Raw genomic sequence first — 12901 nt, 5'->3', positions numbered from 1 at the left:
TCTGCTGTGACATCCCTCATCCTTCAGACAGGCAGGGAGCAGACTCGTCTCACTCTGCAGACTTTGCTTGAATCATAAGCTGGTCAAACACTTGGAGTATGCCTTTCAAACCTGAGAAATCATGCACTCTCACTCTATCTCTTCAAAAGGATCATCAGGTGAACCCTCCCATTTACTTTCTCAACAATCCTCTTGAAGAAGTTCAGTCACTCAAACTTTCGGACCTCACCATCAGCTATTATTCTTCTTGGGAAAACTACATATCTGGGTTGGCCTGCAAAGCCAGTCTCTGACTGAACATCCTCCATTGTGCAATGTCTGGCACGCCTAAACTTTTATCTACCTACAAGGCCTTTATCCACAGTTTGATCGCATACTGCTCTCCCCCCGGGGCTTGTGCCCCTGCTTTACACCTTGCTCGGCTTGAGTAATTCCTAGAGTACCTAGCTCATCACTGAAGACATCTGCCTATCTGGGTAGGATTTCTCCAAGTGGTTTTGATGCATTGGTTGCATGATGTTGATGAATCTACTTCCAGTTAAGTTTGATTACCTCCAACGAGTTCCGACCTAATAATGATGGTCCTTCACCAGGGATGACAATTGGGGGTAGATTGAACTTACGATTGCCGTAAGACACGGTAACGTCACAAGTTCCACAGTGTTCAATCTGCTCATCTGTGTAAGCAGAGAGCAGATAGGACATCTGGTGCAGTTCAGGTCGGCGAGGTTCACTCCACAAGTTGTTGAAAGCAGCTCGGCTGACAAGCGAAACAGCGGCACCGGTGTCGACCTCCATTTCCAAACGTTGATCGTTGATACCAATGTGAGCTTGCAGAGGTTCAGCTATGCTGCTGGGGATGATGTGAGATATGTCGCATATCTCACATGTGTCACCAGAATCAGAGCTTGCGTCGTCGACATGCAACTCTGAACTGATGAAATGTGTTTTTATATCACCTCCCTTGTGTTTGCAGGAGGGACTCAGGCTGGAGCAATATCGCCACTGTTGTGACAAAAATGTCATGTGGCATCTTTGTAGCGACATTCGTCTGGTGAATGCTTACCATCGCAGAGATAACACTACCATAGCTCGTTGATGGTGGATGTCTGGGCTTATTTTTCATGGTGCTGTGATAAAGGGTGATCGATAAAATTGACAGCGGGGTTGGTCTAAACATGAACAGATGAAGAGCAAGTAATGCCAATATCAGCAACGTTTTTGGCCACACTCTCCAAGGTAATGGCAAAGTCCTTGGCTGTCGTGAATTTCAATGTCTGCTTGGTTAACAGGCTTCAATGTATGTGATCGTCCGTGACACCAACAATGAGCAGGTCCCGCAGAATGTCCTCAAGTAATGCGTCTCCAAACTCGCTGAAGTGTGAGTTTCTTGAGTTCGGTAATAAATCTGGAAACTGGCTGTTCTGTTGTCTGGCAGTTCATATGGAAAATTAAACGTTCGACAATGACCAACGGGGTAGGGTTGCAGTGATCCATTAGCACTTCCATGACTTCTGAATATTTCAGTTCCCCGATGGACCCGGGCATGGCCAAATTCTTCAACAACGTGAATGTCTTTGCACCACATACTGAGAGTTGGACTGCTGTCATCCGTTTTTCATCTGAGATACCATTCCCTTTAAAGTAGTAATCCATTCATTCAACATATGCGTCTCAATCACCAACATGGCTATTGAATTAATTGATGTGGCCATACGATGTCATCGTGGATTCCATTGCGAAATAACGGGCAAAAATCAGAGAATCCCACAAACTAGGTGGGTGCAATTAAATTCCACGAACCAAGTGCAAATAAAGTTTTCTCTGAAAGTTTGTCCTCGTTGTCATCTGTTGGTTCTTCAAAAGAAGGCTGATTTAAGTACATTCAAAAGGCTTTTGTTCAACAACATGCAAGCATGATGTCAACGAAGTCAGCCTCAACCTGGAAGTGACATGTACACCACATATTTCCGGTTGCTATAATGTCCTGACTGTGAGGTGCAGATGTCACCTACATCATCGTGCCCAACCCATCATTTCTGTCTTTGTGACAGCGTCATCACAATTATCAGGTGATGTGATGGTGAAAGCCCTTTTTTTAATGCAGAGCATGGAATGTCAAATCCCACATGTCTACATTTCAACATTTATAAATGTAATGACTTCTTCTGTGAGCCTTTGACTAGTCTGAAAATGAGTAGAGAAACATAGAATAGTGGATCATTAGAGGAAATAAAATCTACCATTACAATTTCGAGTAAAATGCTCTGTACACTTGCCGAGAGCAGTGTGCTGTGATATTCGTATGAATGCGGAGTTTTAGTAATCGTTTATAAGAGACTTAAGGCCTGTTATCACGCTTCCCCACTGAAATAAAATAATTGCTAATTCCAGCAAAGAACTAGCGTTCTGCATAAAGCAGCACAAGAGAATAAAAACACGAGAATAAAATGATTAAAGTTATCCTTCATCAATGGAACTCCTCCAAAGGACGGAGGAGCTCCTTGTGTGCTAATGGCTATCCATTTCTAGGACCCAACTATGTCTGCAGACGTCCTCCTGCACTTGGGTAACTTTTTTTTTTTCTGAGGTTGGGGGCAAGATTTTCATTATGGCCACCATAAAACACTTCATTCCACAAAACCCAAAAATGCAAGGAAAACCTGAAAAAAAAATAGGTGAGAGTATCTCCTGTGTTGCTGCCCTCCGCAGGGCAGCTCACCGGATGACAGGATTGGGGCAAAGCCTTCCAGACTCCGAATCCTTGATGACAGGAGGAAAACCACGGGGTAAATCTCCAGGATCAGATTGTGGTGGTGTGTGGTGGAGTGGTGATGAGGTGTCGTACACCAGATGGCAGTCTCCTTGGGTTAACCTGAGGCGGCCCTTCGGGTGGGTGCCTGTAATATCCTATCTCGAAGAGAGGATGATCACTTGTCTCTGTTATCATCTGAGCTCAAGCGTTTGAACATCGGTATTGCAGCACTCTGTGAGGTTCGGAGAGGGGATCGTGGCGAGATCATGGTGGGTGGTTACACCTACTATTGGTCTGGTCACTCTGATGGTTAACATGCCCAAGGAGTTGCTGTGGCTGTGTCCAATAAGCTGACCCCGATGATAATTGAGGTAACACTGGTCAATGAGTGTATTATGAGACAAAGGATTCATCACTTCTTGGGTGTCATTTCCCTGGTCTCTGTCTACGCTCCGACTGAGGTTAGTGATCTCACAGTGAAAGATGCATTCTATGCCACGCTCGAGTCTGTGGTTGATCATTACCTGAGACGAGATACTCTTCTAGTTTTTGAGGATTTCAATGCATCGACTGGAACTGATAGGGCTGGTAATGAGACATGTGTTGGTCCCCATGGGATTGGAACTGTGAACCAGAATAGCACTGAGTTCCTTGACTTTGCAAGAAGTCATGGACTGAGGGTGGCTGGTTCATGGTTTCAGCGCCCACAGGCTCATCACTGGACTTGGTATTTCAACGCTGGTGGTTGGCAAAAGAGATTGACCATGTGCTCATTGATGGTCGCTGGAGAATGATCCAGAACTGCAGGGTTTACCGGAGTGCTCAGTTCTACAATACCGACCACAGGCTTGTTCTAGCAACTCTGAAGTTTCAGCTCAAATCTGGGAGAATGGTACCATGTCAGCCTTGGCTCGATGTTGGCAAGCTCAAGGATGATAGAGAAGCTGAAGAGTTTGCAAACAGGCTGAGTGTGGATTTGAAGGGTCTGGGTGCTTTGGGGAATCCTGAAGAGTTGTGGAATGCCTTCAAGGCCACCATCCTTGATGCTGCCAATGGATGTCTTGGAACTCCCTGTGGGGCGAAGAATAATTTTGTCTCTCAAGAGACACTGGATACCATTGCCAGAGTTGCAGGGCCAGGCTTCATGGCAGAGCTGAGCTGTTCAGGGAGCTGAGGCGAAAAAATGTACGTGTGCAAAGTGTGGTCAAGGAGGCTGATGTGCAAGGAATCGATGAGGGGTAGAGCATCACCTGTGGTCAAGTGATTCTCATCTTGTTTGGAGGGGAATTTGTGAATTGCATTTCTCCAAGCCTGTCCCTCAGTGTACTGCAGTTAGAATGGTGGGCTCTTGATTGAGGAGTCTGAAGTGAAGGCCCGCTGGGCCAGTTACTTTTAGCGGCTGTAGCAGGCTGATCCACCAGCTGTTGAGTTGGATGTCAAGAGTGTTGCAATCCCGATTGCTGAACCTCCAATCAATTGTGGTCCACCTTCATTTGTGGAAACACAGGCTGCGGTGAACCAGTTGGAATGGGTAAAGCTCCTGGGATCCGTGGCAACCATGCTGAACTTCTCAAGGCTGGTGGAAATGCTGCACTCGTCTCGTTGCATGCAGTTCTGTACTCTCTCTGCCTGGAACTGACTGGAAGAGGGGCCTTGTTGTCCCTCTCTGGAAAGGGAAGGGTGATTGCCAAGAATGCAACAACTACTGAGGGGTGCTGCTCTCAGTGCTAGGCAAGGTCTTTGCTTGGATAACTATTGATAGGGTTCACCACCATCTGCTTGTGCACCAGTATCCAGAGCAGTCAGGCTTTACACCAAAGAGGTCAACGATTGACCGTATCCTTGCTCTTCGGGTCCTCACAGAACGCAGACGAGAGTTTCGGCAGGGGCTGCTTGCAGCCTATGTTGATCTCTGCAAAGCGTTTGAACCAGTGAAGCAGGATACCCTCTGGAGGATTCTTGGTCTTCGTGGGGTGCCACCAAAACTGATCAATTTGATGTCTGAACTGTACTCAATACTGAGAGTGCTGTGAGATGTGGTGATTCCATCTCCAACTTATTTCCAGTTGTTACTGGAGTTTGTCAGGGGTGTGTACTGGCCCCCACACTTTTCAGTGCTTGCATGAACTCAATTTTGGGGAGGATGTCAGAGAGATCAAGCTGTGGCGCATCGTTTGGGAATGTCAATATTTCTGACCTTGATTTCGCAGATGATGCCTTCATGTTTGTGGAGACTGGATATTCTTTTGGGGGCCCTCGTGGCACTGAATGAGTAGTCGGAGTCGCTGGGATTACAGGTTTCCTGGGTCAAAATTAAGATCCAGCCTTTCAATGACATCTTTGATGCTGCTATCTTGTCTGTACCTTTTTGTGGTGAAGATGTTGAGGTTCCAGAGAGAGTCACTTACAGAGATGCCAACTTTTGGAAATCAGAATTAGGGAGGATTTGCAACCGACACCAAATAATGTGCGCGAAGCGCACATCTCGAGCGCGGAGCGCTCGACCCTCGCGGCGGGGTCCAGGGCCCGCCTTAGGGCCCTGGAAGCTCTGGGGTTCTAGACGCTCTCTAGTGCCCTCTGAGTCCTATTTTGGAGCATTTAACATGTTAAGAATTCCCACTTTTTGAACAAAAAAAGGGGAAAATTGTGCACTTTTTAATGTTACATGTATGTTAATATTAGTAAGTTAGAGGACAATCAAAGATTAACAAAAAGCACAAAAGAAGCAATATTTTTCTTACCTTACTGGCTGGTACTACTGCTGCTTGCTTTTTCCATGGCAGCTTTGCTGAGTGACAGCTGTGTGGCTCTTTTAGCCCTTCTGATTATGTCTTTGCTGTATTCTCTCTGGTAGCAAGGGGTGCTATGAGCTAGTTTTTCAATTAAGAGAGCTTCCAGGGTTTTGACACTCAAATTGGGACGAAATTCAGTATGATTCTTCCGTACAAGACCGAGTGCCCGCTCACATGATGCGTTCGAATGAGGAATGACCAAGATTCCCTTCATCACTTTGCTCAAATTAGGATACTTCTTGGCACCAGTGCAGGGATCTGTGAGCTGTGAAATCCGATGCCACTGCTCATCCACTCTCACTGTCTCAGTAGCAATTGTAGCTATGGAGGCGTCTGCCTGGTAGTGAGCGAATTCACTCTCAAGACTGTCTATGTCACTATCACCGCCACTGAATAGACAGGGGAATTTCTTGATGAAAAACTCCACACAGTCAAACCCCACTTCTTGGTGTAGCTTAACATCCAGCACCTGAGCATGCTTGGCTAATTCATCATCTAGCGGCCAGGTTTTGAAGATGTAATTGCAGGCTTTCACATAATATGAGCGAACTGCACTGAAGAAACCTTGGATGTCTGACTCACTCAGAGTGAAGGTGGATTTCTTGAGACTCCTTTGTTCCCTTATATACAGTTTGGCATCGTTCCCAATCATGAGGTCCTCATCATTCTTCTGATGATTTCTGTCAGAGAAGGGTACATTTACCAGAGCAACCGATGACACCGATGGTTTCAAAAACCGTACGAAGATATCTTTCAGAAGACCATTCAATTCTCCGTGCAGGAGATGAATACAGGGTTCGTCTCTTTGGAGCAGAAGATTCCCCTTCTCAAAAAGCTTGTTAGCATATCGAAGGAAGAAACAATAGAATTTTGTTTGTGGAGACAAGAACATCCTGTTGACACGTTTTTCTCTAGATTCCTGTACAGTGTTTGAGGAAGATGCGCTTTTAGTTGTAGAACTCGTGGTACACTTAGCCGCAGGGCGATCACACTTGCGTTTACTGCCAGCAGAAGAGGTCAGACTCGTAGTACCAGATCCAATTTTACGTTTGAGGAGAGAGCTTGAGGTAGGTGGAGCCAAGGAAGAAGACCTCTGATTCGAAGGTTTTGCTGAGCTTCTATCAAGTGATTTGGCAAAAGCAGAACTTAACTTGGGTCCTTCTTTGCCTGTAGATGGGACTATCACAGTCTTTCTCGACTCTGAAGGGATCTGCTTTGTAGATGAACGTGATGAAGGGCCGGTGATGCTACCTGCTCTCAGCATTGGTTTTGGTGCTGTCCCTGCTGTCTTCTTCGCAGCAGATACTGCAGTGGTAGTGGTGAATTCTGCTCCACTCGTGCTTGATCCTGCAGTGCCAGTACTGGCAGTAGATACAGTGCCGTCCTTCTTGCTCATTGTTAGAGTCTTGGCTACAGTTGGTTGCATTTTTCTTCGTACTTCTTCTTTGAAGAAGAGGCGAAGTGGCTCCCACTGTTCAATCAGCCTGTCTAGGCACTGACCAAGGGACAGCCACCTTGTTGCGACATGCTTCAGAATCTTGTGTGTCGGGGCATCACAGAGTTCTTGCAGTGCTTTCACTCCTTTGACGCGTTTACTACTTTTGTCCAAGTAGTAGTAAATATCGATGAGAAAGTCATCTAATTCAATGGGTAAGGCCTGAGCCGCCTTCTTGGCCGTATTGTGCATCATATGGCAAGGGCATCCCATGATGTAGCACTCTGGATTTTGTTTGTGGATATAAGCAGCGACTCCTTTGTGCTTGCCCACCATGACAGAGGCATTATCAGCACAAAAGGAAACACAATTTCCCCACGGAATTTTCCTGTCACTGAACTCATGATCAAGCAGTTTGAAAATGTTTTCTCCAGTGGAATCTTGTTTGCACGCAGGCAAACTTAGCAAACCTTGCTTCACAATCCCAGCACTGTTGTCATAGTACGAAATCAGGACAGGATATAGCTGGGCCTCACCACTGTCATTGCTACCGTCTGTAGCTAGGCTAAATGGAGCTAGTCGAGCAATATCGGCAATAGATGAAGCAGTAACATTTGACAACTCACCAATTATTGCTGAAGTTTTTGTTCTTGCACATCCATACTTTGAAGCAACTTTTGAATCTGGAAACATCTTTTGAAATAGAGGTCCAGCATGATCTGAGACTGATATGGGCAAGTTATGTTCCACAATAAATCCACTAAAGAGAAGTTCCGCTCGGGTAACATCCTCTTCCTCGCTTGTCCCTTGTTTGGTGAAATAATTCAGAAGTGTACCGGTACTCGTACTCGAAGATCTCTCCTTTGCAATGTCTGTGTGCAGTTTGCTTCCAACGTGCTTCCGAATATCATCGCGACCTCCGTGCTCAACTGAAATATCAACGCTGCATACTGTACAATACGCATGATGAATTCCTCTTTCAGACTTTCGAATACACGGGTATTGGAGACTGTATTCGGTCTTGTACTTCTGAGACCATTTCTTGGTCTTCGTAAGCTTCTTTTCTGCCATTTCGTAATCAACATCGAGGGCTTGAAGCATCGGTAACTTCGAAGTCGATGTTCCACAGCTGCAGCGCGACTCGTAGAACTCTAGCGGCTGTTAAACACCGCACGGTGGTCGCGACCGCCGGGCTGGTACGGGGCCCAGCTGCATGCAGTGAGCGTATCGCATGCATATACACTGTGCATACATACCGCATGCACTGTATTGCACACATACCGCATGCACTAAATCTCAGTGCATGATCGCATAAGCGAGATCCAGACCCAATGTTTCGCTGCTCCTCATTTGAATTTGCAATTTTTTACGTACAATTTGGTAGCAGCGAACGTTATGGAGTTACCACATGCTATACGTAGCAGACGATGCTTTTCATTCAATTCTCATACTAGTACATTCTGATTAGTGAACAGTGCAAAAATATCAAAATTTCGGGAGGATAAGGATAGTGATCGTAAGGGCGGGAGTTTGGGTGAATTTTCGGAAGCCTCCCGATGAAATCGGGAGGGTTGGCATCTGTGCACTTACCTTGGCAGTGATATTCATGTCTCTGCTGGCTGAGAGCCAGAGTTCAATAGATGTCTGGGTCGGGCCTGGGGATTCATGAATTCACTGGATCATGGAGTGTGGCACTGCTGGTACCAGCGAAGGAGGACGAAAGTCTGAGTCTTCAGGTCCTTGGTGCTTCCAGTCTTGGTTTCCAAATGTGAGACTTGGACTCTGACCAAGGATCTGAGATGGATACTTAATTCCTTTGGTACCAGGTCTATTTACAACGAATCCTTGGTTATCGCTGGTCAGACTTTGTATTCAACGAGCGGTTGTTGAGAGAGACTCAAATGAGATTTGTTACCTGCATAGTCTGTGAGCATCACCTGCAGCTGTATGGACATGTGGCTGATTTTCCTGACGCTGATCCTGCTCACCAGATTCTCTCAGCGAGGGAGCCTAGTGAATGAAGGAGGCCAATGCGCCAACCACGTGCCTCGTGGTTGCAGCAGGTTGCTCAGCATCTCAAAGAGTTGGGGATGGGCCAGTCATCTGCCTGGGGGATGGCCAGACGGAGGCCCCTGGATTATCGGTGGAAATTGGACGCAGCGACGCACTCCTCCGACGCTTGCCCCCATACCTGACCTGACCTGACCTTCGTAAAACATATTTTAGATCTTTGCAATCTTTTATGGCAGACATTTGCCATTTTATCGTCATGTTTTGTTCTTCACCACTGACTTACCTTGTACTTGTCCAACCAGACGTGGGCGAGGCGTAATGAGTTCTTTGCTGTGGTGTCGTGCCCACCTGGAGAGCCATAAGGTCTGCGTCGACGAAAAACGTGTCCCACACGTGAACATGGGATGATCTCTAGTAATCCGCCACACATCCAGATCTGAGTAATAGAAGCAAGATTTAATGAACACGCAGTCAGTCCTTGTTTAATGTTGTCGTTATGTTCTTGAAAAGTGTGACATTAACTGAACCAACTTGAAGCGAATCCAATTTCCACATCAGAATTAATGTAACTAGGGGTGTTTGGTTCCAGGGAAAGATGTCATCGGCAGACAAAAGGCAATATTTACAAATAGACTATAAGTTTGAAATTATTTTAAACAAACATTTGGTGTTGGCTTATTGGTTAGGGTGGCGGCTTGGGTTCCTAGGGTCCTGAGTTGAAGCCCCGTTGGCTGCTGAATTAATACACCAGAGGGTTAACTCGGCCTGCCATCCTTCCGAGGTCAGTGAAATGAGTACCAGTGTGTACTGGTAGAGGGGCACTGCATCAGCGACACAGTCATGCTTCCAAGAAATGATAGCTACCCCGGCAGCTAAGCTGCCATACACAAGAAGAAGAATGTGTTTTGATGGAGAAGAGCTTGCGATAGTTATCTACTGCACACGACGTTCTCGCAGAACGGTGAACGACTTTAAACTGTATTCTCTAATACATCAGCGATTTCATAACAACACAATGTTAACTGGGACGATGTTAAACAAGGACTTACTGTGTAAAATATTGGCAAACATGGAGGAAGTGAACTAACCTAAAGACATTTAAGAACTTTAACCAATACCTGCATAGACTCAAATGGTCTTTTTCAGTGTACAACTTTCTTTGCACAACAACTACAACGACAAAATTATGATATCTGTGAGAACATACGAGTACAGTAAATAAAATAGTCGGAGATTAAAGTGGGAAGTTGAAGCTTACCCTGAATGATATCTCCAGATTTTCTCCACCCCAGATATCCATGCCTTGGTCATACTGCCCCAACTGGTTGAAGTAGTCCCTCCTGATGGCAAAAAGTCCTCCTGCCATAGTGGGTGACCTAAATAATGGGAACATTTAAGATTTATCCAAGTTCAAAGTTCCATCCAATATATGCAAGGGCATAACAGTATGTGCTACCAAAGCAGCAATCACTGACATAAGATGTACAGTGGATACTTTTGCCATTGCCTTACCAGATTATTTTTGGTTCAAATCCAAAACTATCAAAACTAGAAGGGCACCTGATAGAGCACATACCTCCACCATGCAATGCCTGATCCACAAGAACATATGGGGCCCAATACATTTTTGAAATATCATTGTAGATATCGTTTTTAGCACTATCTGTCAATGGTGAAGAATCACTTTCAAAATTAAACAATTCTCGTATGCAGATCTGGATTTGGATCTTCACCAAAACCGAATCAATTTGTCCTTGCCACACACCCAACCTGTCCACCGAGTTTCGTCCGAATACGTCCACAACTTTTTGGGATATCCTGCTATTTATCGCTTTTGACCCGATGGTGAAGAATCACTTAAAAAAATTGAGTAGCCGGATCTGGATCTTTACCAAAATGTAATCAGTTCGTCCTTGTCACACACCCAACCTGCCCACAAAATTTCATCTGAATCCGTCCAAACTTTTTGAGTTATCCTGCACACAGACAAACAGACAGACAAAAAACCAGACAGACAAAAAACCAGACAGAAAGGGGTGAAAACATAACCTCCTTAACCTTCGGTGGTGGAGGTAATGAAACACAAAAGATCAGTAACTTAATAATAACTGGATTAACTTATTATCACAGTTTACAAAAATGTATGAAAGAAAACAGTGTAAATTGCCATTTAACAATTTTGTTCCATTGTTTCAAGATCAACATTTATGGATGGATGTTAGATTTGATAAGGCCCACTATTTCTCACATGAGGTTTACCCAAGTTGAACAACTCCTTCAAATCCCATTTTTAGCTCACCTGGGCTTTAGTCTGGTGAGCTTATGTGATCAAGCAGTGTCTGCAGATGAGTGAGTGAGTGAGTGAGTGAGTGAGTGAGTCAGTCAACCCTTCTTCGTCGGCGAGTGAGTGAGTGTCTTGGCTGATCCTCAACATCGTACACCTCTGGTGGGCACAGTCCATGATAACATCTGTGAGACGAGCCTGCGATAGTTATTCCCCCACTCCTATTATTCCACTGACTGATTCCCCCACTCCTATTAGGTCATGCGTCCAACCTGCATTCCCTTTGGAGGTTCTGGTGAGTTGGTGAGTGAGTCAGACAATAAACACTTCAGTCATTATCAGTAGGGCACCTTGATGAACACAGTTCATGAACCCTGCAGCCTTTCCGAATATGCGTGGATGACCCAATCGCAGTCTGGTCTCCATCAGTGGAGCAAGCCAACATAGGGGTGGTCACCCTTTCGGGTATGCTGGCAAGACTGGCTTTTGGGTACCGCTGCTCAGCTGGCAAGAACCTCCAATCAACACATTGTGGGATCTTCCTCAAAGAGGTTTTGTCGTTGCGCTGGGAGCCAATGGCCCACGTTCCAGGCATCCTCTGCAGAGTACGACAGCCCAGATTTGACATCAAACTGGCCTGGTCTGAAATGCGAGAGCAAGAGCTGTCCTTGACAATTTCACAGCACGTGGAGATGCGGTGGCATGAAATGTCCTTTGGCTATTGGGCCCAGCCATTTTCCCTAAAAGGGTTGGTCAGCATGAGGCTCCTACTTGCGGAGCATAGCAAAGGCCTTTCCTGGTGGGTGGTGCTCGGCCTATGGCCTGAGGCCTCGTGACTCGGTGTCCCGAATGCGCTGCGTGAACCGCCGAAGGGCTCTGGGTGGTTCATCCTGGGCTGCCCTCTTGGGCCAGATCCAATGGCTTAGTCTCGCATACTCTCTGCCAATTGGGCAGCTTTGGGCACATGTCTAGTAGGGGGCCTGGCATCACTCGGCTATGGATGCATTGCTGGTTGCCAAACCAGTAGGGTCTGGGCTTCGCTTGCCTTTGGATCCTGATGGGATGCCGATTTGGCTTGCTTGTCCTGGCCCTGGCTGGCGGCAGCCGGCGGGGGGTGGGTGGCCATGGCAGAGTCTGACTGATTCCCCCACTCCTATTAGGTCATGCGTCCAACCTGCATTCCCTTTGGAGGTTCTGGTGAGTTGGTGAGTGAGTCAGACAATAAACACTTCAGTCATTATCGCTTGAACCAAACACAAGATTTTGATGAAACTTGGCCACAAGCTCCATATCTGCTGTCTAATGAAGGTGTATTGACCGCATCAAAATCTGTGCTCATTAAAGGGGTCTATGGGGTGGGGGGAGGGGAGTTGTTTGACCCCCCCCCCAAATAGGTATTTGCTCTCTTCTCCAAAACTACACATTTGACCACAACCTTCATCACCCATGATGCACCAAAGCTTGTTCACGGCATAAAACAAAAATTATGGTCTAGGGGGGTCTGTGGGAGTTTGAGTGACTGTTGCTCCTGATCCAGGTGAGCTTCCAGACATGCGGTCCTCTTTTCAGTAGACCCATCCGTAACACCTCAAGCACGGGAGAATTCAAAGCAGGTCAAAAAA

The 12901-nt window shown here is 46.1% G+C and overlaps 1 protein-coding gene across 3 annotated transcripts in view; it reads right to left on the bottom strand.

The window, feature by feature from the left end:
- Nucleotides 1-12901, bottom strand: part of GALNT11 (polypeptide N-acetylgalactosaminyltransferase 11) — an 84983-nt gene that overhangs the window by 17609 nt on the left and 54473 nt on the right. For all 3 annotated transcript variants that reach the window (XM_085892886.1, XM_085892885.1, XM_085892887.1), the window contains 2 exons: nt 10254-10371; nt 9279-9431 (listed from right to left, as the gene is read on the bottom strand). In XM_085892886.1, the coding sequence (XP_085749012.1) occupies nt 9279-9431; nt 10254-10371 (271 nt within the window). The remainder of the gene's footprint in view (nt 1-9278; nt 9432-10253; nt 10372-12901) is intronic.

Source organism: Eptatretus burgeri, chromosome 8 (assembly GCF_056783735.1).
Source record: "Eptatretus burgeri isolate ZD-2024b chromosome 8, Ebu_testis_v1, whole genome shotgun sequence".
Taxonomy (NCBI): Eukaryota; Metazoa; Chordata; class Myxini; order Myxiniformes; family Myxinidae; genus Eptatretus; species Eptatretus burgeri.
Note: the sequence above shows the minus strand (reverse complement) of the source record. Positions and strands in the feature narration are given on the sequence as shown.